The sequence below is a fragment of the Cucurbita moschata genome, unplaced genomic scaffold (assembly GCF_002738365.1).
Source record: "Cucurbita moschata cultivar Rifu unplaced genomic scaffold, Cmos_1.0 Cmo_Scf00004, whole genome shotgun sequence".
Classification (NCBI taxonomy): Eukaryota; Viridiplantae; Streptophyta; class Magnoliopsida; order Cucurbitales; family Cucurbitaceae; genus Cucurbita; species Cucurbita moschata.
This window is the reverse complement of record NW_019268520.1, coordinates 6,051,335-6,076,291: the sequence shown is the minus strand read 5'-3', so window position 1 is coordinate 6,076,291 and position 24,957 is coordinate 6,051,335. Positions and strand designations below refer to the sequence as shown.

Sequence of the window (24,957 nt, the reverse complement as noted above, 5' to 3'; positions counted from 1 at the left end):
CACGACTCTCCACAATGGTATGATATTGTCCACTTTGAGCATAAGCTCTCATGGCTTTGCTTTGGGCTTCCCCAAAAGGCCTCATACCAATGGAGTTAGTATTCCTCACTTATAAACCCATGATCTTCCACTAAATTAACCAATGTGGGACACTCCCAATCCCAATAATCCTCAACACTAAGAACATATAGATCCATCAATCCACATCAACCCTTTACCTACTTATTTTCTTCCAAATACACCCCTCCACCTCACATTATTATCCCACACCTTTTTTTTTTTTTTTTTCTTATTTATTTAAATCGCCTATATCTCATTTTAATAAATGTGATATAAATGTAATAATTCCTAAGAAAAGTAAAAAAACTATTAATTATAATAAAAGTTTGGTACAAAAGCTACCCGCAGACCCTAATTTAATTTCATTTAAAATTAATATTAAAAATCAGAGAGGTTTCGCTCATGTTTTTAAAATATATCTGCTAGGGAAAAGTTTCCACATCGTGTTTCATTCTTGTCTCGGCCAACGGGGATTTTAGAATAATTTTAATTTAGAAATAAATAAATAGAGAACATAATTAAATAAAGAAGAGTATGGGTGTTTAACCATAAAAAGGATATAATAAAATAGAATGAAAGTATTTATTTATATAAACGGCCCATGTGGATAATGGGCCCATGAAAAACCATGAAACGGACTCCACAAAGACATGTTCTATTCTTTATTTATTTTTAATTTCTCAATAAACAAATATACAACTAGCAATTATGAACATAACAATCCCTCCATTATTGCCTCTTCACATCCAAATACCCTTTCAAAATTAATCATTTTATTTCGATTTTTAGGGACATACCCTATATTTGTATGGACAAATACCCCAAATCATGGAATGAATTGGTTTGGAAAGGCAGCATTGAATTAACCCCCAAAAGGTGCCCTATGAGGAATACCCTTCCTTCTCCTCGATGAAATTCCTTCTCTTCTTTCCATCCCCATTGCCTCTTTCTTCGCCTCCACGTTAAAGCTCGCATCTTCCCCATTTCTCTTCACCCCTACCAGCTATAAACGCCATAGAATTATGCAAAATGATGATGAATTTTGAAGGATTTAATGAAGAACAGAGTAATGCTGACCTTACAGCCCAGGGAACAGAAACGAAATGGATCCAATAAGCTTCTCCCACAAATTTCACAGATATGAGCTCCTCCTTTCCCGGCTTTTGGCTGAGGCCTCTCGTTTAAGAACATCACTCTCGCGCTATTAATCACATACGTTTGGACACCACTGATATCCAAAGCATCTTCGATCTCTGCAACTCTTACCACATCATGATACGAAGATCTCCTAATCTAAAACCAATTTCCACAATCAAAAACCAACCCATTTCTTAAAAAACAATGCTTAACAATACCCATGTCTTAGAATTTCCCAAAAGTTATGATACCAACCTGAATGACTTGATGGTCCTTGTGGTGCGATGAGCGGCAGTAAAAGCAGAATGCGTCAGTGTGGCAATCGAGACAGTACATATTCCGCTCGCTCCTAGCCGCGTGGCTGTGCGTGTGGCAGATTGAGAAGAAGGGCGTGGTCAGTAATGGCTCAAGCCACGGCGGCGCCGACATTACTGATTTCTGCTTCATCTTTTTTGCGATTTTAAAGCAAAAACAAAACGAAATGAGAATGTGGAAGGAAGAAGAAGAAACAGAGAAATAAATGTGAATCCTTTTTGGCTTACCAATACGATAATTCCTCTGGATGAGCGAAATTGGAAATGGGTATCGGAAAAAATGTGAGCTTTTGCCTTATTCTCATAACTCTCTCACGAGAGAAATGAGATGAGAGAGGAATCAAATGAATAGGCCAAGAGTGAAGGGACAAGGTTAATGTATGTAATGGACGGTGGAGATGGGATTTGGTGGCTGAGGAGTAATCAGAAGCGTTGGATGTAATTGACAGAGATGGCAAAGTTTCGCGCTTACGCTGCTTTTGGATCTTCCCCTCGTCTCTACGTTGGCACCAGGTCACCCTTTCCTCTACTCTTCATCTTATTCTTCCCATTTCCATCAACGCCTATCATTCCGCCACGTCCCACGTCTTTACATCTTTTTTTGCTGTTAAATTAAAATTTTAAACTTTTAATTAAAATCATAAACTATATATATATATATATATATATATATATATATATATATATATAGTTTTAAAAGGTGGTGGTAATTTAACTAAAATTTAAATTAATCATTACATTTTTTTTTAATTAACTTATTATTTAAGGAAGGTGTGTTGCATTGCATGTATTGCGCCGACGGGATAGGATATGGCAAAACCCCTGCCATAAACAAACCCATATTATATATATATATATGTGTGTATGTGTGTTTATGTATATATATTAAAGATAAAAAAGGTGAAAAAAAGGGAATTTTGATTAGTGGATGATGAATCATGTGAAGTGGAGTGAGATTCTAATCTTTTATATAAAGTTTGGATCTCTCAATTAAAATATATATATATATATATATATATATATATATATATATATATTCTATTTTTCCTTTTCTGGCTAGAAATTCAACCATTTTTTTTTTTTTTTTGCCATTTTAGATTTGTAGTAAAAAGAAATATATATACATATATATAATTCTTGAAATAGTAAGTATATTAAGGAAAAGGCATTATGGTTATTGAAACAAATAGGTTGTTAATGAGTTTATTAAATTGAGATTTTTTAATTTTTAATGTGATTTGTCCACGTGGCGCTCTCTGAAGTCATCCAAATGCATCCCTAAAATAATATACATATCCAAAATCAATAATTGTTTAGAATTTTCAGCATATATTTAACAAATAAATAAATAAAGTAACTATAAAACCAATTATAAATAAATAAATATACATATAACAGCGACAATGAACTGTTAAGCATCATTTTTAGTGGGAGTGTAGGCATAAAGTGCTTCCTCCATTATTCCTTTATTTCTTTATAATTTATAATTAATTTATTTGTATTTTTCTTGACATGTTAATTAAAAATGGCTATTAATATGTAATGTACGGAGGATAAGAATAAATAATTTCTAGAAGATAAGATAAAAAAATATTAATTACTTTTATCTTTTGTATTTAAAATAACGACAACAACATGTTATATTACAAATAAAGTTAAATATTAAGGCAAGACCATTTAAGTTAAAAGTCATTTTAGTTTATATATTTTAATATTTATTAAAATATATAATTAAATTTGTCCGTAAAATGGGAGATGGCAGTATAAGTACAATGTGTCAGTGAAGAATGTTTTTTTTAGGGGGAAAAAACTGTAAGAGGAAAGAGGCGCGTGAGTGGGACACCCTTGACAAAAAAAGGCTCTCTTTCGGATCTACATCTACCGATATTGTCCTCTTTGTACTTTTCTTTTTGGGTTTGGGCTTTCCCTCCTTCGGGGCTCAGCGTCTTCGCTGGCACTCTTTTTTTTTCCTCCAATCGATGTGGGACCGCCCCAAAATCCACCTTCCTTTGGGACTCAGCGTTCTTACTGGCACATCGCCTTGTGTCTACCCTCTTTGGAGAATAGCGAGAAGGCTGACACATCGTCCGGTGTCTAGTTTTGATACCATTTGTAACGACCTAGATCCACAGCTAGCAAATATTGTCCTCTTTGGGCTTTCCTTTCGAGCTTCCCCTCAAGGGTTTAAAACCCGACTGCCAGAAGAAGGTTTCCACACCCTTATAAAGCGTGATTATGAACCCATATATATATATATATATTCAAACGCGTTTGTTATGGAGAAATTTTCACACCTACAATGACACGTATGTTAGGTTGTAATTGGGGTGACAACGAGAGAATAATAAAGTTGAGGGGTAATTTAGAAATGAGAAATATTGGAAGGAACATGATTAGCTAGGTTGTGTTGAATCAATCATTTAATAATTGTAACTTTATGATTCAATCACATTGATCAAATCTCCATAAGATCTCTCCCACAAATGAAAAAGCATCTAACCTCATCTCTCTCAAAATGCCCACATGCCCTTCCCCCGCCGCCCAACCCGCTGCCCTGTCTTCCTTTTCTCAACTCTAAACACCGCCTCTTCTGGTTCGTCCTGGGCGGTGGCGATAGTAGCATTACGGCGGCGGCATGTCCCGCCGGAGGATGAAGGGAAAGGGGAGAAGGCAAGCGCCGCCGCGCAATAATTATATAATAAAACTCCTATTTTGTAGGTAAAATATTAGTTTTCTACAAAATAGGAGTTTTTATACATCATAAATATTTTAAATACTGAAATTCTTTAAAATATAATATTTGAATGAGAAGTGGGACCTACAATTGTGGTAGAGTCGGTGTTCGGATTCCAATAACAATCATTTTTGTTAAATATTTTAATAAATTTATACAATTTTGAAAAAAATATAAAAGCTAATATTTACATTTTAAATAATAAGAATACTTTTTTTTTTTTTTTAATTATTATTTTTATAAATGAGGGTGTTTTTATGTATAAATTAACCTTAAATTTACTTAAAACAAACAAAACTACACATTAAATTCCACGAAATTTACTCTACGCGCCATTTTAATGAAAAGCAACGAGTTAATAACATAGAAGAACGATTGAGAAATCGACGGCACCGATATTAGTAGTCGGAGTAATCATCGAACTCCATCGGTTAAAAATTTGGTGTTTGATTCCGGCCTAAGAAAGCGATTACGCGCATAGAGAAGGATTCGAGGTCTAATTGTCCGCCGGATCCTTTCTCTCCGGTCGGAGGATTCTTCATCCTAGGGTTTTGCTTTTCTTCATATCATTTGTTCTCTGGATCAATTATCCTCCGACCTATGTTCAAGTTTTGGTATGTTCTTTTTTTTTTTTTTTTCTTTTCTCTTTTTCGTGTTTAATTTCATGTATTTGGATTGGGCTTCTCTTGTTTAGTCGGTTTCAACTCTGATTGTTCGATTTTTGGGGGTTCCGGCCAGTCTGTGCATCATTTTCTTGATTAAGCTGCGTTCTCAACTTCGTTACGAATTGATTTTAGACCGACTTGGTTCATAATTGGTTTCGATTTTGTGGCTGTGAATTAAGAGGTTTAATTGTTTGTATCTGTATCGCTACCTGTTGTTTGAACTTCCTTTGTTCAAGAATCTGCTTGACGTGCACGACATCTGGCTTTTATGCTCAATTTTTTCAAATTTTCTTGTTGCACGACAAAGGAAAACGTTTGAGAGTTTGATATCGCCGAGAATGTAAGTTCGTCTCGTTTGAGGATCCTTAGGGACATGTTTACTCTGCGTAGAGCTTGGTCGGACCGCATTCAAGCATTTTGAGTCCCACGCATTTCCCCCATGCCGTGTTGGTACTTGGCAAATCCAATTTATTGGGTCCCTACCATTTTATTTTTTAAGACGTTCTTCGCAGTGTACCTTAGGTGAGAAGTGATGGACTAATGCAAGCAAAAGAGTGAGTGTTATGAATCACGGATCTTCACAATGGTATGATATTGTCCACTTTGAGCATAAGCTCTCGTGGCGTTGTTTTTGGTTTCCCCAAAAAATGCCTCATACCAATGGAGATGTATTATTTACTTATAAACCCATGATCATCCCCTTAATTAGCCGATGTGGGACTCCTTTCCTAATCATTCGGAAGCATGTTGTTGCCCCTGTTATGTTTCTGAAGCAACAGTTGAAAGTTTGTACTTGCATAAAGCAACCACATACAACTTTCGAAAGAGTGTATGCTCTTTCATGTTGGTTGCAGAAATCAACAATTGGAAAAGGATTAGCATTCCTTCATCTGAATTTGGCAACACTATTTTTATTACTGAGCAGTGTACTTCCTCGTAGTTCATTTAAAAAGGAAATGTTTTTTTTGCAACATTTTTCACTGAATCGTGATTAGATCTGATTCCATTTAAACCGATGTTTTTCTTGGTATGATTTGCAAAGTCATTGACCCATTCTGAGTGTTTTTGTATCTACTTTCAGGGGATCTCAAGAGGAACAGGTGCGTCCTCCACAACATGTTACCACACAGTCATGGTATCCACCCTCTGTTAGCTCCTCTCGCCCTGCAACCCCAGGTAGCACCTCCTCCAATCATTCCAGTTCACAAAGGCTTTCTGGTAGGCCACAGTCTCCATCACACGTTTCCCCTGCTGAAGCTGCCGGCATTATTTCTGCTTTGAAGGACAAAAGGTAAAGCTCCAGGTCCATGACTACAAAAAATTATGCTTGTGCCCACTGCTTTCCTTGATTCTCATTCATATTCAGAAGTTTATGGTTTTTGGATTATTTTTGTGCAGTTCGAGTTTCCTTTTTTTGGCTCTTTGTACCTATGTACCTTTTCAGTCAATGTTAGTGCCAAAATTTTTAATGCTTTTGAGGAGTGGAAAACCCACTCATCTTTTGTGTGTCTGTGTGTGTTTTAATAAGATTTGAACTTCATTAGTGAAATAAAGCTACATGTGTGTGTTTCTCGTCAAGGACGTTCTTTAAGTGATCATTCTTGTAAGTTAATATATGATGTTTGCATGTTTATAGGTACCGTTGTACAAATTTTTTTATTCAAATGCTTGTTATGATTCGAACCAGATTTCAATGTTCTTTATTTCGTCATTTCAGGATATTGATCCCTCTCTTTTTTCTCCCCTTTTAAATTTGGTCAGTGTTGATGAGTTGCGAAAGCTTTTGTCAGACAAGGATGCATATAATCAGTTCCTCCTTTCACTTGACCAGGTCAAAATTCAGAACAATGTAAGCTACAGTTTCTTCCCTTAGTTCAAGTTTAATTGGGTTGTTTTTGATAGAAGAGAACTAATATGTTCACCTGATGGTTCTCAAGTATCTCGAGCAGATTGTTTATTTAACTATTCATGCAGCCTTTCTATTTCTGATTCCATACTAGCAAATTGCGGAGTATTTTCCTCATCTTTCCTAGTATACTGCTTGTAAGCATAGGATGTTCATCCTCTCTATTTTCATTATTTCAATGAATAGTTCATTTCTTTATCAAAGAAACAAACCGTTCTTAATCGATATTAAGATTTGCAGGATTTTCTTTCCTGTATTATATCTTTCCCGACTTTGATTATTTTCAATTAAAGGTGGGAGCTAGCAATATCTCAAGAATAGCATCATAGGATTGAGAGGAAACGTATGATTTTATAGAGGTGGAGAGGTCGTGTGATGAAGTTCGGGAGGTGGTGAGTTTCAATGCCTCCTCGTGCACTTCCATCACTAAACCTTTTGATAACTATGTGAATGAGATACAACTGAATTTAGCATAACTGACTCGTGTTACCGAGGAACTGTTTGCTTAACGATTTCTTATGTTTATCATGTGGTTTCTATAGTTGGTCCCTGTTATGTCTCTCTTTATGTAAACTGTTCCTGATTGGTTCCTTCTCTTTTTCATTTTTTTTATATGTCACCAGCTAAAAGATGAGCTGCGTAAGGAAACTCTTCAGCTTGCTAGTAAGTAACATTGCTTTTTTTCAGTGACTTTTATGCTTGCCTTTTCTTCTAAGCACATCTTTACGGGACAAATGTTAATCATGATATTAACTTGAAAAGGTGAGAACGTGGAAAAGGAACCACGCATCATGGAACTCAGAAACCAGGTATGGGTTTATCAGAAAATGGTGAATTCTCTTGCCCTTTATGCTACCTCCCTTTTGTTTATTCTCTCACAGTGCAGAATTATTCGGACAACGGAATTGGCAGCGGCCGAGGAGAAGCTAAACGAGCTTGACCGAAAGAAAGAGGACATTATGAAGCTCTGTTCTCCTGCTTCACTTCTCAAAAGGCTTCAAGGTATATCGTGATAGTCGTTATCGGATTTTGTGGTCACAAATTGGCTCAGATTATTGAAACGTTTTGTTTGCAGAGAGAATGAAAGAGACAGAAGAGGAGTCGGAGAAGGTGCACATGCAGCTCCTTGAGAGAGAGATAGATTTGAGTTCATTTACTCATAAATACAAGAAGCTGCGTATGGATTACCACCGGCGAGCTCTCATTCAACTTGCTGCCAGAACCACCTCAAACTAAACCGCACAATACTGATCACAGTGGCAGTGAGGTATATTCTTAACCGACAAAATTTATTGCCTTACTGCTACTGCTACAAGCTGTTCTCTTTCAGGGGTGGAGGTTGAAATCATTTGAATCATCCATCCCAGATGTGTTTTCTACCAGTTTGTGTGGGTTCGTTTTAGTGATGATAATAAGTTGATTCTTTTCACTTTGATGAATGGTTGTAAAGATGATATCTGTGCTGTTTTGTTTGGCATCATTTTTCTATCATAGCTTACAAGTTGATAGCAGCTACCCAGGCCCCCTTCTCATTTTTCTCTACTTTTTATGTAATTAACACTTCATCATAAGTACATTAATCGGAGTTTGGACTTGTAATTTAACCTTTTCTAAAATATATACATACATACATAGTTATGCAATGTGATACTGATGGTATTTATCAAATGATGTTTTCACATGTTCATTTCATACCATTTTAATCTAACTTTTTAGCAATACCTTCGATTAGTGCATATTAAGATGATATTGTTACTTTGGTTTGTTATGCATTACCATCGGTCTCATGATCTTAAACTTATCTATTAGGGAGATGTTTTTACACTCTAAGCAATGTTTCGTTTCCCCTCCAACTGATGTAAGACCTCACAATCCGTCCTGTTTGAGGACCAATATTCTCGTTGGCTCACCGTCCGATATCTAAAAGTCTAATATAATTTACTAGATATTATGTTTTTCCTTCGTGGGCTTCTCAAAATTTACTGGGCAAAGGTTTATTGTACTTTGTAAGCTTCTTTTGTTTTTTTAAGAATCTGTTTCTTGCACTTAGGATCGTTTAGTTCTTCATTTTGACTTTCGTTTAGGGTTTAGGGTTTAGAAATTTTAGGAAAAGGGTTTAGGGTTTAGAAATTTTAGGAAATTACAGAAAAGGTAAAAAGATGGTGATAAAAATATTATAAATTTGATGGATTCACAAGATCAGTAACAGCAAAGTTGGAATGCAGAACAAAAAAAAAGAGGAGTTTCAGTAATTACTCCCCCCACCGTTATCATCGGAGCCATCTGTATCAGGTTCCTCGCACATAGGCGAAGTGAAGTAAAATGGTTCTAGCACATACTTGACCAAATCGCGATACACCAAGCTCGGTCCCCGGAGTTGAACGCCAGAGCGGCCGCCGGCAAAATCAGTCATGGTGTTGCAGGACGGATCCGGAGACGAAACTAGCCGAACCGAGCATTTCTTGGGGTTCAAATTCTTGCCGTGCATCACCTTTTCCATTTTGATATCAAATTGCCCTAATTCGTCGGTTAGATCACTCGTATAGTGTATCACTCTGCTTCTCTCGTCCAAACACGTTACAGATACCTTACAATCTGCAATCCAGATCGTCGAAGATTAACATAATCGGAGAAAGCGATTGCAATTTTAAAGGTGGAATTTGTTCCCTAATAATTCTGTATTACCTTTGAGCGGTTTGCCATTGATCCACTCGTTCCACCCCTGGGTGCAGTCCTGGCAGAGAACTTTTCCGCCGATATGAATGATGTCGTATTCGTTCGTCGCTGCTACAATGTTGATGCAGCCGATTAGAACAGAAGCCGCCATTGTGAGCCGCAATAGAGGTCCCATGTTGATGTTGTGGTGTCTGTAAAAGGCAGTGTGTGTGTGTATGGATGGGTGAGGGTTGCGGAGGTTCATATAGCGAAGGAAGAAGGTGGAGAGGCACTACTTAGGCGACGTGCGTTCCACCATGGGAGCGTCAAGGTAAGCAACATTGGTTTATATATTGGATTATCTGCTCGCAAGTCAACGATCACAAATATTCCTTCAATTAAAAATTTCAACTTTTTTTCTTGTTTGTTTTGTGTTCGTAAAATTTTAACATAAATTTTGCTATTTCCATGTAATTCTTGTTAAACTTTAAATTTTAATGTTAATCTAATTTCATTATTTGCATAAAAATACTTGTTTTTGTTTCAATCAATTTACGGATATTAAGTATCTATTTTTAGAAGTTTGATAATTAGTAAAATTTAAAAATATCCAAAAGTAACACGTTAATCATGTAAATGCCCCCAAAATCTATAATTTATTATTTTAATTCTTTGGTTGAAAACTACCTAAATTGACCCTTTATTATAATACAAATATCTAAATATTTGCCTTATATTACAGGTCTACAATATTTGTTCTCTTTACATTTTGGTCTATGACCATTTATTATAACACAAATATCTATATTTGTTCTCTTTACATTACAGACCATTTATTATAACACAAATATCTATATTTGTTCTCTTTACATATTTGCCTATAATATTTGTTCTCTTTACATTACAGTTTATTATAAGACAAATACAGTTTATTATATGACAAATATTAATAAATATCTAAATATTTGCCTTACACTATAGCCTATACTTGCATTCATTTATTATTATTTCCTTTATTGTTTTTGTAAGGTAAGTTCAACAAACATTTTTCATGGTATCAAAATTCTCCCGATTTAACAAATGTATTCCTTTATTATTATTTTTTCCTTTATTGTTTTTGTAAGGTAGGTTCAATAAACATTTTCGTGGTATCAAAATTCTTCTGTAATGTAATAAAGGCAACTGAATTACACCTACAAACATTACGCCTACAAATTCATTCCTTTCACAAATTCTATGATAAAAACACATTTGCTTATAATAAAGCCAGCCAAATAATTTCAATGGGTTTCATCAACCAAGAGATTTCAGTAAAATCTGTAAATAACATAACTTCACAATATACAACATTCTAACCACATTGCCGGAAATTGACAACTCAAAACACATTACATTACCCTCGTAGCCAAATGTATTTTACTTTAAAGCAAAACAAAAACTGGGGAAGCATCACTCCGATCTACTTTTCTGCATCCAATCATTCAATGTTTATCGCCTCTGGTGCGGGTTGGCAGTAAACTCACCTCTATACATCAAAGCAATCCAGCAGTTCTCAAGGCTGCTTGAATGTCCTCATCAGAGTCCCGAACCTGGAAATTCAAATTTCAAAAGGTGCTGAGATAGAAACTCAATATCTAGGCAGGATCAGGAAACTGACTGGAATTCAAATGTGATCACCCAGAGAAGGAATCTTACCTCTGTTACTTCAGAGTTAAAATGGTTCTGAATTTTGTCCATTCGCATGATCTCCACATCACCACAGAGCAAGTTAAACACAGCTCCTGCAGCGATCACACAACAGCCATGGGTTTTCAGTTAACCAAATACCAAGAAGATATCAAGTGATTCTTCATTACAATTAATACTACAAAAGATTTATTAAGAAGCTAGTCTAAGAGATTGATTCTAACCCCTAAAAAGTTGCTTAAGGATCTAGAAACTTAGATACATAAGCATATTAGAAAGAGAAGCTTACCCTTGCGCCCAAAACGACCTGCCCGACCAATTCTATGGAGGTACACCTCATAGTTAGGCTCAGATTGTGAGGAAGATCTGAATTTCATCGCTTCCGAAGAAGATTCATATTTCAGAGGAAGATCATAATTGATAACTAGATTGACCTAGAAAAAGAAGATATATCAGGGGTCTCTGAAAAGGCATCAAGTAATGGGATGTACCATCAAAACAACAAAAGGGAAGATAGGGAACTGATATCCACACACCTGTTGCTGGTCAAACCCTCGAGATAGAAGGTCAGTCGAAATGAGAACTTTGGTCAAACCATCCTTAAACTCTTTTATTATTTTGTCTCTATCTTCAGTCGTCAGTGCCCCTTGAATGGTAGTCACATCATAACCATAATCAACCAGTGCCTTATGTAACATGCTTGCACTGTTTCTTGTGCGCACAAATATAATTGTCTGACCCAATTTCTCTCCAAGTTCAAAAATTCTATCTTTTATGATCCGAATTTTTGCTAATTCATCTGGACATATCACCTTGTATTGCTTCACACCCTCGAGGGATAGTTCTTCCTTCTTAACAAAAAGTTGGTTGTAGTCTTTGACAACCCTAGAGACGAAGTTTTTAACAGTCTCATCGAATGTAGCAGAGAACAGAAGCACCTGAGACAATTTTTTTTTAGAGAAGAAAACAACCGAGATTAAATGGTTGAATGAACAAGTATATAATCACACGATTAAATGATGACATATGCATACGGTTGTTTAATAATATAGACAAACCTGGCAATGAGGGCTACTTTTCTCAATGTCCCTCATGATTCTCAACGAATCATCCCTAAAGCCATCCTGTAACCAAAAGAAAAAAAAGAAAAAGAAAAAAAGTAACTACAATACTCATCCTCACAATTACTCAAAACAAAAATTACATGGACCATCATTAATGATACAAAAATATACATGAAGAAACAATGTTCTTGAGTAACACATCAAGAAGAGATCAGACTACTTCCATGGGCACAAATGCATATAAAGTTTATAGATAATAACTTACCTCGCTAAGCATATGATCAGCCTCATCAAAAACAAGAATCTTCACGCAACTTACTCCCAGCTTCCTCGATGACATCCATTTCTTTATTGTGCCAGGAGTTCCAATCACAACTTGTGCAGTTATTGGTGGTCGCTTTGACATAGGTACATAGTTAGCACTGTCGGCAGGAACTGCACACTCTGAAGTTATCCCAGTGTATTTTCCCATTTTCTTAAGAACTTCAATATTCTGCAATAATAGTAATATTAACATTAATATAAAAGAAAATCAAGATCTAGCATAAATAAGTACCAAAGACATTCAGTTAAAGAAAGGGGGAACTTATGCCTGCATGGCTAACTCCCTTGTAGGACATATGCAAAACGCCTGAGGAGCCTTCAAGTTCACATCAACGCGACTCAACATCCCAAGCACAAAACAAGTAGTTTTTCCAGAACCATTGTGTGCTTGAGCTATTAAATCTTTGTACGGAGGAGTCAAGATCATAGGTAGACTTATAGCTTGAATTTTACTTGGCTTTTGGAATTTCATCTCAACATACAACCCCTTCAAAATCTCTGGAGATAGATTCAGATCCTCAAAAGTACTGGCTGATGAATATGGAGTATCACCAGTTGTCACCTACACCGAATGAAAAAAGAATTAACCGAATAGCATAACAATGTTCGCATTGCTCCGATGTCTAAGCACACGAACTAAAGCTTCAAAACAACTTCACTGATCGTCAACTATCTCGAAAGAGTTCTTATTTACGTAGATCGGGAAATTCAAACATGTTAATCTGATGCACGAAGAATCAAATCCCGGACTGTTGTATACAGCCCGTTCTTATTTATATAGATCGGGAATTTCAATTATGTCACTTCGATGCACGAAGAACCAAATCTTACAGCCAGAACATAAATCTCTTTAATCCTCGCTTAAACCCTAAATGCTTCGTCATCTAAAATCGGACAAGAATATTCCACATCAAATTCATCTGTATCGCTTTTCTATGCCAATTCCAATAAGCTATTTCAACCTATACTTGCGCGCGCACTCGATAGAGAGAGAGAGAGAGAGAGACTTACCGCTGTGATGTTAGAGTCTTCGGGTTCTTCAAGAGTTTTTTCGTCTTGGATTTTAAGAGATTCCATGTACTCGGAAGGCGCAGAGGATGAATCTCCAACATCGCCTACATCATCGTCTTCTTCATCGCCCCAAGCACGTTTGGGAACTGGTGTAACTACGGGTGGGGTAGTGGCGGAAACGGCGACGGCGGCGGCGGCGGAAGAGGCGTTGCTGGTGGTAGAGTCTGGAGCCGCGGGATCTGCCATCGGTGATTCGCGCTGAAACAGAAAAATAATTGCTTACGTGTTCCGCTAGCTGCGTTTAAATAGTGCATCTCTCGGAGTAAAGTCGGTCCATAGCTGTCGGATCCGGCCCAACATTTTGAAGCCCAGCCCATAATTACTAACCGAAGAAAAACAAAGCTTAATTTAGAAACTATTTTTGTTTCTTTTTATTTTTTCATTATAAAGCAAAATTAAGTTTATAAACACTCATTTTCACGTAATTTTTTAAAATTATTTTTAAAAACAAACGAAATGTAAAAAAAAAAAAAAAAAAAAAGATAATTTTTTAAAATTTAATTTTTTCTGGAAAATTCTTGTTAAGTAGGATGAAAATTATTTAAAAATCAATAAAATGTCAAGCATATTGCTTCATTAACAAATAAAAAGATATATATATATATATATATATATATATATATTTTTGTTATAATTATTGTTTTTTAATAAATTTAATAGATATTTAAAAGTTTACGGACAAAAATAAACGTAAAGGTGTGACATTAAAACAAATATTTTAAAAAGTTTTGAGCGAACAATTTTAATTTTTTTTTATTTAATAATATTTAGAGATAGATGATTTATTATTATTATTATTATTATTATTATGGAAGGTATATGTTTAAATAGGTGAAAAAAAAACTAAAATCTTTCTTATTTGACTCATTTTGTACCTAACGAATATAAAAAATAATTTACGCATATTGAAAAATTGCAAAAATAAAAAATAAACGCAAGGACTATAATATATTTAATTTAAAAGTTAAAAGGGCCAACATTGATATTTTAATAATTTATGTTCATGGACAAAGATAGAAATATTATAAAAGTTTGGGCCAAATTTGACAACTTTTCTTTTTTTGGGGGGAAAATACAAATTTGACCGTTTGAAAGTTAAAAAATGAACAACAAACAGCCAAAACGAGATTTAAAGCGTAAATGGATAAAAGGGTTATTTTCGACTTTTCACACCCACGTACGATTGCCTTTGGCCTGTTTATGCTGGAGCAGATCCATGGCGGGATTAAGCTTGAGCTTTATAAACCGAATTTATTATTATTAGTTAATCCAAAATAAAATATTTTCTTGCTTACTGTTCATCTCTCTTTCTATTTCACTGCAATGTGCAGGAACAATCCCATAAACCCAACTTTGCTCATAAATCTTCCCATTTCACAACTCAAATCCTTCAAAATTCCACCGAAATGCGGGCTTTCTCTTCCTTGATCTTGGCCTTAGCTGCCGTTGTTCTGCCGGCGGCGGTGGTTTACTGCGGCTTCCCCGTCCCACTTCTCTCTCTGCAGAGGGCCTTCCCTTCTTCTCGCCCTGTCCAACTCGAAACCCTTAGAGCTCGGGACCGACTAAGGCATGCCAGAATGTTGCAAGGTGTCGTCGACTTCTCAGTCGAAGGTTCTTCCGATCCATTGCTCATCGGGTATTGTTTGCTCTTCATCTGTAAATTATTTTGTTGTTTTTAGTTGTTGGATGTGTTCGTAAATTATCTACTGTAGGACTCTTATGATTTTCTTGGATTATAATCGATTCTGTGTTTCGTGATATTTTCGTCCACGTGATACTCTGTTTAGCGGCTGGTAGGTCGTTCAGGTGCCGAGAGAGAGATAGAGAGAGAGAGAGGTATGGTAACAGACCAGAGAAGGCGAAGAAGGATGATCGAATTGATATATATTGACTTAAAACTGGAAAAATGCTTTATATTCCCATTTTCATTTTCTTTTGTTGTTCTAATAGGGAAGTAATAATAAATGCTACTTCAATTCTTTCTTGGTTTTTTCTTGTTCTTCTTTATTTAAATATTTCTTGTGGATGCTACTTTCTGTTTTGATTTGATTGGACTAACTCTCTGAACTTTGTTGTGGAGTAAACTTGTTATTCGTTGTTAATGGCATTCTCAGGCTTTACTTTACGAAAGTTAAATTGGGCACTCCCCCGAGGGAATTTTCGGTGCAGATCGACACTGGAAGTGATATTTTGTGGGTGAACTGCAATTCCTGCAATGGATGCCCCACATCAAGTGGACTTGGAGTAAGGGTCTTTCTTTTCACCTCCTCTCTTGCTAGTGTCAAATTGCCCTATGGCCTCCATGCTAGAGTCCTTATTTTAGTTTACCCTGTGCAGATTCAACTAAATTTCTTTGATGCTTCCATCTCATCAAGTTCTTCACTCATCTCCTGTTCTGACCCAATATGCAATTCTGCATTCCAAACAACTGCAACACAGTGTCTATCTCAGAGTAAACAATGCAGTTACACCTTTCAGTATGGTGATGGAAGTGGAACATCAGGTTATTATGTATCTGAGTCCATGTACTTCGACATGGTTATGGGACCTTCTATGATTGTTAACTCTTCAGCTACTGTTGTTTTTGGGTGAGTTGGGTAAATTACTTTTTGAATTTCCTAACATATGTAATTCAATTGGACTCCATGCGGATGAAATAACTATTTTACCGTATAAAAGATTTTTGTTTGGGTGGACTTCTGTGAGATCCCACGTCGGTTGGAGAGGGGAACGAACCATTCCTTGAAAAGGTGTGGAAACCTCTCCTCTCTAGTAGACGCGTTTTAAAAACTTTGAGGGGAACCCCGAAAGTAAAAGCCCAAAGAAGACAATATCTGCTAGCGGTGGGCTTGGGCTATTACAAATGATATAAGAGCCACACTGGGCGGTGTGCCAGCGAGGATGCTGGACCCTCAAAGAGGGTGGATTATGAGATCCCACGTCAGCTAGAGAGGGGAACAAAGCATTCCTTGTAAGGGTGTGTGGAAACCTCTCTCCAGTAGAGGCGTTTTAAAAATTTTGAGGGGAAGCTCGGAAGGGAAAGCCCAAAAAAGACAATATTTACTAGCGGTGGGCTTGGGCTTGGGCTGTTACACTTTCAAACAGCTTTGACTGTTATTTTCCAAGTGTATGCACATCAAGAAGAATATAAGGTTAATGTTTGTCTCATCATACCACACTTATGTTTTGATACCAAATATAATATGTCCTCTGTTATGGTCTAAATATATTTCCTCCTCGCTCAATTCAACAAATATGCATTCTACTCTTACGTTTCTCTGGAAATGCTGAAAGCATCTTATGAATCTATGAATGCAGTTGTAGCACCTATCAGTCAGGAGACTTGACTAAATCTGACCATGCAATTGATGGCATTTTTGGATTTGGCCCCGGGGATTTGTCTGTCATATCACAGTTGTCAGCTCGAGGGGTAACCCCTAAAGTATTTTCCCATTGTTTAAAAGGAGAAGGAAATGGTGGCGGTATATTGGTTCTTGGTGAGGTTTTGGAGCCAGGCATTGTGTATAGCCCACTTGTGCCCTCTCAGTACGTCCATATTAGAGAATAATCTGTCAATTTTAGTGGCACATTCAAATTATATTCAGAAAGCTTTTGGCATCTCAGAAGCCTAAAAAATTGAGAGTTTACTACTGAAAAACCAGAAGTAAAAAAGTTGCAACTAATTTCTATTTATGGAATTAATTTATTTAAGCCAAAACAACTGCCAGTTTGAATGTGCTTCTTACGTATTTCATTGCTGCAAACCTTTTGGAATGCGTAAGCTACTAATAGAATTTCCTTTCTCACAAATGATTGTTCTGTAATAGTTAGTTTGTTTTGGAAGCTCTCTTCCAATCTCTTTCTTGCATAATTGAGAGCTCATTCCCTAGCTTTGAATCTAGGGAGAAGAAAATTTAAACATTTTATCAGTTTCTATGACATTTTTTTTTTTTCAAGTAATGAATTTGTGTTGGCATCCAACTGCGTGGTTCACCTGTTTTCAGGTTTTTATTTCACATTTGTGCTTCTGTTAATAGACAAATGTACTACTTCTGTTGAAAGTTTAACTCTATTTTGAAATATCATCAGGCCTCACTATAACTTATACCTGCAAAGCATTGCTGTCAATGGTCAGACACTGTCAATTGATCCATCTGTGTTTGCAACATCAAACAATCGAGGAACTATTGTAGACTCTGGGACAACATTGGCTTACCTTGTTGAAGAAGCTTATACTCCATTTGTCAACGCTGTAAGTATGTTTTTATACCATTTTAAAGGTTAAAGGTCAAATGGAACTTTTGAAATGACAAGGGCCAATGTTAACCAACCTAAATTCTTATTAATATATACATGCCACTACTCAATATGTGTTTTTCTTTTGACATGTTTAGATAACTGCTGCTGTTTCCCAATCTGTGACTCCTACTATTTCAAAGGGCAACCAGTGTTATCTAGTATCCACCAGGTCTGTCTCTTACTTTCAACTCTTTAAAAAGAGGTGCAGTTTGATCTTCAACTTACCCAATAACTGAATGGGGCAAAATTCTCTTCTATGTCCAGTGTAGGCGAGATATTTCCTCTGGTTAGCTTAAACTTCGCGGGCAGTGCATCTATGGTGTTAAAACCTGAACAATATCTTATGCATCTTGGCTTTTATGTAAGTTGTTTTAGATTCATTCTTTTTTTCCATGTATACCAACCATGTAGGAATATTCGATATCGTTCTTTCCTTGCAGGATGGTGCTGCATTATGGTGTATTGGTTTTCAGAAAGTTCAGGAAGGAGTAACGATTTTAGGAGGTTAGTCCCTGAACTTGGACCGTCTTTTTGAATGTGAATATCTGCCAAAATCTTGGTAATGAAACGCTCCAACTTCTTTTTGTAAAAATCAATTTGCACCTGCTATCATATATAGGAGTCAACAGTTCATTACCACACTGTATCACACGACTCCACGAATCAATGTGCACGTGTACTTTATGTTGAGGATTGTTGGGAGGGAGTCCCATGTTGACTAATTAAGGGGTGAGTTTATAAGTAAGGAATACATCTTCATTGATACGAGACCTTTTAGGAAAACCAAAAACAAAGCCATGAGAACTTATACTCAAAATGGACAATATCATACTACTATGGAGAGTTGTGATTCCTAACACTTTACTTTATCCTTGAACCTCATTTTTTGTGTGTTCGTGTTTGCAGATATAGTTATGAAAGACAAGATATTTGTATATGATTTGGCTCGCCAGCGAATTGGGTGGGCAAATTATGATTGTAAGTTGAGAACATACAAGGCAGTGTGTATAAATCTGTACAATCCCATGGAACAACTTTAAATGTATCAGTCATTTCCAGGTTCCCAAGCTGTAAACGTATCAGTCACATCTGAGAAGAACAGGTTCGTGAATGCAGGACAGTTGAGCGTGAGCGGTTCGACTCGAGATAAACTCCTCCAATCATCAACTATGGGAGCATTAGCAGTGTTAGTGAGTCTCAGTTTGTTCATCCATTTCCAGCTTCTTCGACTTTAAATCTGTAGTTTCTCACTTCTTAAAATCCCCATTCTTTACACCAATTGTTTGCCCCCTCCAGTCTAGTATGACTATGATTCCCGGTGGCTGTGTAGTGCTATTATTTTTAGACCATTGGAGATGCAATGGACCCAAAAAGTTGATTCACAGCTTGAAAGATGAATATTCTGGCCCACTTCTTAATTTGGGCCTGTCATCGGGCCCATATTTTGAGAAATGCCGGTAATTGTAAATTATGTGCTAATAAAATTATGGATCGATTAAATTTACTTTTCTATTTAATAGAAAATTATAGATTTGAGTTTAATAAATTTATAATTTATTTTTAAAAAAAATTGATACTATGAAATTGAAAATTTAAGAATTTGTTAAATTATAAATGCGTCAAAAAAGGTTCTTCAATTTAAAAAATTAAATTAAATTAAATACAAATAACAAAATTTGCTTAATTTTCCCCGTAAACGAGGGAAGGGTAAAAAGAATTCACTCATTAATTATTAAAATAATAATAATTAATTAATTCAGTTTTATCTTTGACTTTGTAGCCTTTTGGAACGGGGATTCTTCAACCACATGACAGCTAAAAAATAATAAATAAATAAATAAATAAATAATTGGGTTTGAAGCGTTCTCTAGAGGAGGTTGCAGCTATAACTGCTGAAGCTGTGGATCCATGCAGAATCCTCACTCTCTAAAATCGTACTCTTCTCTCTAAACCTGTTCTATAAAAACGACATTTCAATCCTTTTTTGTTCTCTTTCACTCTTTGCATTTGTTCCATTGTTAGCCAGAGATTCCTGTAACTGTCATCGGCATTATTCCAAAGAAGGAAGTGATTACCAGACTTCAGGTTTGGGTTGTTGTGGTTTTTCTGTTATTATTTTTTGATGATTTGATGATGATGGTTTGTTTTTGTGGTTTGAATCTCTACCTGTTCCAGGAGTTCGCGATTTCCCTGTTGTAATGGCGGCGGTTCCTCAGACGGCGGTTCATGCCTCTCCGGCTTCGCTCTATGTTGGCGACCTTCATCCTGATGTCACTGATGGTCAGCTCTTTGATGCTTTCTCTGGATTCAAGAGCCTTGCCTCTGTTCGTATCTGTAGAGATTCCGCTACTGGACGCTCTCTCTCTTATGGCTACGTCAATTTCATGTCTCCGCAAGACGGTATTTATTTTTTATTCTGTCATAATTTCTCGTCTCATTCTTGTGTGCTTTGATTTTGTTTTTGTTCTTTTTCAATCGGGCGATTAAAGGCGTTTGTATCGTTCTTGCGTTGGATTTTTGCTTTCCTTTTTCTTTCTTGCGTTGAGAAATCAAATGACGATCGATATATAACATTATATTCGAGTCTTTGGATTCTTTGAGATTCCGATGAACTTTCTTTTTGTCATTTAATTTATGGCAGAAAAAATGTTTGCTGATCACTGTTATATTCTTGATCTTGAGATTTCATAAATAATAAAAAAGTTGATTGAATTGCAATTATTTAATTCAATAGGTTGATTAGCAGTCGGTTAAGGCTTCTGTTTTTTTCCCCTTTATTTATTTATCTGCTTACACCAAATTTCTTTTCTGATTCTTGAATAGATTTGGTCATTTCAGGATGCTTTATCCGCCATTTGTTGCTTATTTGGAAATGCTGCTTTCTATGATTGGTTCTTGCACAATATTTGAAACTAAACATACATTGGAGCTTATGATTTTGTGACTGCCTTATTATGTCTATATAATTTAAAACAGCTACCAATGCGATAGAGGCAATGAATCACAGAATGCTCAATGGAAGAGCGATTCGAGTCATGTGGTCACGCCGCGATCCTGGTGCAAGAAAAAGTGGAATTGGAAACGTGTTTGTTAAGGTTTATGCTGTTTTTACAGAGAGAATAATTGGCTTATAGAATCAATATCGGGTTATTCATGAAACTTACATTTTAATATGGTCTTTTGTTCTTTTTCTGGTTAACTTGACTAACCATTGCAGAACTTGAGCGATTCAATCAATGGTTTAGGACTTCAAGAGCTATTTAAGAAATTTGGAAATGTTCTGTCCAGCAAAGTAGTCACATCCGATGATGGGAAGAGCAAAGGATACGGCTTTGTTCAATTTGAGTCTGAGGATTCCGCAAAAGCTGCCATAGAGTCACTGAATGGTTTTACCATTGGGGATAAGCAGATGTAAATACAGTACTTCTTATCATCAGCCATGCAATGATCGCCTGATGTGATGAAATATACATGAGCGTTCATAATTTGAAGTAACTGTGCAATGCTTATTATTTGTATGTATAATTAATTTACACTCACCATACATGTGTTACAGATATGTCGGAAAGTTTATCTGGAAGAGTGAACGAGTCCTTGCCAATCCTGATGTTAAATACACCAATTTGTATGTGAAAAATCTTGACGCAGAGATCGGGGAAGAGCATTTGCAGGAAAAGTTTTCTGAGTTTGGAAAAATCTCCAGCATGATTATTTCAAGGGATGAGAATGGAATGTCAAGAGGTTTTGGCTTTATAAACTTTGTAAACTCTGATGATGCGAAACGGGCATTAGAAGCACTTAATGGATCGCAACTGGGTACAGATGCATCTTTGTCCCCTTTTGTCTTTAACTAGATTTTTTGATGTTAACTCAATATGATGTGTTTTTTTTATCTCACTATGTTCTTTCTTTACCAGGTTCTAAGCATATCTACATTGCACGGGCGCAGAAGAAGACAGAGCGTGAGGAAGTATTACGTCGACGTTACGAAGAGAAATGTAAAGAGCAGGTCTTAAAATATAAGGTACCATTCAAAATTCGTCCTTTTTCATTGTTGGTATAATTGTAGTCTCTTTCTCCCAATAAACAATATCAACTATTATGTAGGGCTCAAATGTGTATGTGAAGAACATTGAAGATGGTGTTACTGATGAAGAACTAAGAGAGCTTTTCAGTCCGTGTGGCACCATCACTTCATCAAAACTTATGCGAGATGACAAGGGAATAAACAAAGGGTTTGGATTTGTCTGCTTCTCCAATCCCGACGAAGCTAAAAGAGCCGTGAACAGTCTGCAAGGTAATTATTTCATGAGCGCATTGAACTATCAATACATAAATTATCTGAAATTGTTTCACGGGTGCTTTGATGTGCTGTTTCTGATTTGTTTGAAGTTTTGAAGCAAGTTTTCATTCCTCCCCACTGAAACTGAAAATTGGGTTGAGTTAAGTAGAGTTTAAGAAAGAATGTTCAGTTGTGAATTATTGGATTGCAAAAACACTGGATTGCCTTTCTTTGGAATTGGCATCCTTTTCTTGTTCTTGAGTAAAGCTATCATTTCTTAAGTTCTATTGGTCAAGTCTCTACTAATTACCTTTCTTTGGACACTGGATAACGTATACTCATAGGATATATGTTTCACGGGAAGCCACTCTACTTGGCTATAGCACAAAGAAAAGTGGATAGACAAATGCAACTGAGGAATCAGTTTGCACAACGGATGGCAGCGATGCTAGGACAGTCAACACTTTTTCAGGGTGGATGCACACCTTATTATTACCCAGCACCAGGTGTTGTTCCACAAGTACCATCTCGTTCAGGTTTGACGTTTCAGCCTTTAGGAATGAACCCTGCGTGGAGAGCTAATGCCTTCACATCTCCTGCAAGACCTGCTTTTCAACCTACACCTGTACCTATTGTAAGTTGCAACTTTTCTTGGATTAAACCTGGATGTCTTCTGCAGCTCAGCAGTTTTTTGTATAATATGTGATCTTATAAAATAATTATAATGTATTATTTCTGCATTTTTTTTTTCTTTTCAAAAAGGGAATTATTATTAAGAGTTAAACTTTGTTAACTTGTGAAAGCAATCTTTCTTAGCATCTTAACTTTTATTCCACAGATTCCGAATGCTTCGAGGCAACCCAGGCAAAACAGAGGCAAAATAAATGGACCAATGCTTTCTCATCAAAATGGTGTCCAATCTGTCTATTATATGCACAATTCACAAGATGCCCATCAACCAGGAGTTATAGATAAATCATCCGGCAATCAGCAGGTAAGCTATTCTGGTCTTTCTACAGATTATTCACTTCTCGTGCATCTTGCTTGTTCCATTCATCTGAATTCGGAGTGGAATAGACTTTCTATGAATGGTTTCTGTGGAATAGATTTTCAATTTTCTTGTCCAACGTAATGTAATTGGAGGTGTTTTGGACTTGAGCACTAATTTGGAAAAAGTTGGAGTCAGTCATAGACCATCCAAAAATGTAGTTATCATATGGTGTGTTCTACCGTAAAATATTGTTTTCTGAGGCTTCTGCTGTAGTGGACCGGACAGGTTAAGTATGTCCCAAATGCACGCCCATGTGAAAGAAACCAAACTTCTGGAGTCTCAGCTGCTGCTTTTAATTCTGCTGGAGATGTCTCTCAGGGATCCCAAATACTGAGCAGCATCCTTTCTTCCTCTCCCCCAGACCAACAAAAACAGATCCTTGGGGAGCATCTCTACCCCCTTGTCCAAAAATGCAAGGTAACTGATCGACCACGATACTTAATAGCATGTCTAGGAGTGATCTTGAAGTGACTAAAATCATTTTATTCATGTTCAGAATCATTTTTGATTGTAGGAAAATCAGTTTTAAAGGGTAAAACCGAACATTAAATAGATTTTGAATGATTAAAGACACATTCTAAACTAATGACACTTGCAGCCGGAGCTAGCTGCGAAGATTACTGGGATGCTTCTGGAGATGGACAACTCGGAATTACTGCTTCTGTTAGAGTCACCTGAATCTCTAGTTGCCAAGGTTGAAGAAGCAGTGCAGGTGCTTAAGATCTCAAAGAGTAAGCTGTCCAACCAAGACTCTGATTTCCATACCGGCTGAGCTTGCAGTCAGCGCAGCTAAAAGGGAACCAAAACTGCTCCAACTTTAATTCACTTTCTCAGTGAATTCTTCACCGGAGAATAAATTTTTTGAATTTTTGGTACCGAACATCGGCTGGCTGGTGGCCGATTGACTTCTGGAATGGAAGAGAGTTCTTTACAGATTTCGTCGTAGTTTTTTTGCCATTTTATTTTGAGGAACATTTTAATCTTCCCTTGTTTAGAAAACTACTAACATTTAGTAGTCCATTAGTAGTACCCTTTTCTTTTGCCAGAATCAGAATGGATGCTTGTTTCGAAACTAGATTTGTTGAATGGTGTTTTTCTAATTTTCAAGCCTATGTTTCTGTTATTTAATGGTTTTATTTATTTATTTATTTATATTATCTGCAATGGGGTAGTTTTGACTGGGTTTGGTTGATTTTGTGTAGAAATATTTTGTTGAAATACGTTTTCAAAATTACAAATTTCTCTTTATCATCAAGAAAAAAAAAAAAAAAACCCACATTTTTCTTTTATAAATCTTTTAACACATAATTTCAATTTTTTTTAGTTTTAAGACAACGTTTTAAACAGCACAAATTTATAAACTTTTTGTTTAAAATTACAAATGATAGTTATATCTAGTTTACAATTTTTTATTTTTTATTTTTAATTCACAAATCTACTGTACAAACCTTAGACTATTAAATTAAAATTAAAAGTGTCATAATTTTATAAGTAATTGGTTAGGAATTACGACTTTTTACCATAGTATGATATTTTATGGCTTTGTTTTGGACTTCCTCAAAAGGTTTCCTTTACTTATAAACTTATGAGTAACGTGGGACTCACTCCCAACACTACTCAATTACTCAACTTAATTGACATAAAATGGAGTAAAATTACATTTTTTATTTTTTTGTAATTTTTTATTTTCAAACACAAATACAGATATT

The 24,957-nt window shown here is 36.1% G+C and overlaps 6 protein-coding genes across 7 annotated transcripts; 3 read left to right on the top strand and 3 right to left on the bottom strand.

Moving 5' to 3' along the window:
* Positions 1–623: 623 nt before the first annotated feature.
* Positions 624–1,846, bottom strand: LOC111442031 (uncharacterized protein At3g50808-like). Its single transcript, XM_023079277.1, has 4 exons — positions 1,740–1,846; positions 1,453–1,644; positions 1,138–1,353; positions 624–1,063 (listed from the first exon to the last, which is right to left on the bottom strand). The coding sequence occupies exons 2-4, from the start codon at positions 1,642–1,644 to the stop codon at positions 923–925; spliced, it is 549 nt and encodes a 182-aa protein (XP_022935045.1). The 5' UTR covers positions 1,740–1,846; the 3' UTR covers positions 624–922.
* Positions 1,847–4,568: 2,722 nt separating this feature from the next.
* On the top strand, positions 4,569–8,459 carry LOC111442393 (vacuolar protein-sorting-associated protein 37 homolog 1-like). The gene is made up of 7 exons (XM_023079784.1): positions 4,569–4,859; positions 5,992–6,201; positions 6,672–6,759; positions 7,440–7,479; positions 7,579–7,625; positions 7,698–7,818; positions 7,892–8,459. Exons 1-7 carry the CDS (start codon positions 4,846–4,848, stop codon positions 8,050–8,052), a joined length of 681 nt encoding a protein of 226 aa, XP_022935552.1. The 5' UTR covers positions 4,569–4,845; the 3' UTR covers positions 8,053–8,459.
* Positions 8,460–8,962: 503 nt separating this feature from the next.
* Positions 8,963–9,824, bottom strand: LOC111442130. Its single transcript, XM_023079408.1, has 2 exons — positions 9,502–9,824; positions 8,963–9,411 (listed from the first exon to the last, which is right to left on the bottom strand). Exons 1-2 carry the CDS (start codon positions 9,734–9,736, stop codon positions 9,062–9,064), a joined length of 585 nt encoding a protein of 194 aa, XP_022935176.1. The 5' UTR covers positions 9,737–9,824; the 3' UTR covers positions 8,963–9,061.
* An 884-nt stretch (positions 9,825–10,708) lies between these two features.
* Positions 10,709–13,827, bottom strand: LOC111442167 (DEAD-box ATP-dependent RNA helicase 38). Its single transcript, XM_023079449.1, has 8 exons — positions 13,557–13,827; positions 12,814–13,107; positions 12,487–12,714; positions 12,216–12,281; positions 11,694–12,095; positions 11,447–11,591; positions 11,167–11,252; positions 10,709–11,060 (listed from the first exon to the last, which is right to left on the bottom strand). Exons 1-8 carry the CDS (start codon positions 13,800–13,802, stop codon positions 11,004–11,006), a joined length of 1,524 nt encoding a protein of 507 aa, XP_022935217.1. The 5' UTR covers positions 13,803–13,827; the 3' UTR covers positions 10,709–11,003.
* Positions 13,828–14,875: 1,048 nt separating this feature from the next.
* On the top strand, positions 14,876–19,419 carry LOC111441382 (aspartic proteinase-like protein 2). Of its 2 annotated transcripts, XM_023078342.1 has the most exons (10): positions 14,877–15,252; positions 15,731–15,860; positions 15,954–16,204; positions 16,935–17,162; positions 17,706–17,868; positions 18,011–18,084; positions 18,180–18,276; positions 18,356–18,419; positions 18,822–18,893; positions 18,975–19,419. In XM_023078342.1, exons 1-10 carry the CDS (start codon positions 15,023–15,025, stop codon positions 19,148–19,150), a joined length of 1,485 nt encoding a protein of 494 aa, XP_022934110.1. In that variant the 5' UTR covers positions 14,877–15,022; the 3' UTR covers positions 19,151–19,419. The 2 variants fall into 2 exon arrangements, with proteins under 2 accessions (XP_022934111.1, XP_022934110.1); XM_023078343.1 differs by lacking the exons at positions 18,822–18,893; positions 18,975–19,419 and adding an exon at positions 18,535–18,646 and having other exon boundaries at positions 14,876–15,252.
* A 349-nt stretch (positions 19,420–19,768) lies between these two features.
* Positions 19,769–24,395, top strand: LOC111442260 (polyadenylate-binding protein 7-like). The gene is given in 13 exon segments (XM_023079580.1): positions 19,769–19,849; positions 19,942–20,000; positions 20,091–20,315; positions 20,892–21,010; positions 21,133–21,326; positions 21,472–21,731; positions 21,833–21,939; positions 22,023–22,212; positions 22,542–22,831; positions 23,036–23,191; positions 23,462–23,665; positions 23,847–23,998; positions 24,000–24,395. Coding segments are annotated over 13 exon segments (2,052 nt in total). The 5' UTR covers positions 19,769–19,823; the 3' UTR covers positions 24,070–24,395.
* The last annotated feature ends 562 nt before the right edge of the window (positions 24,396–24,957 follow it).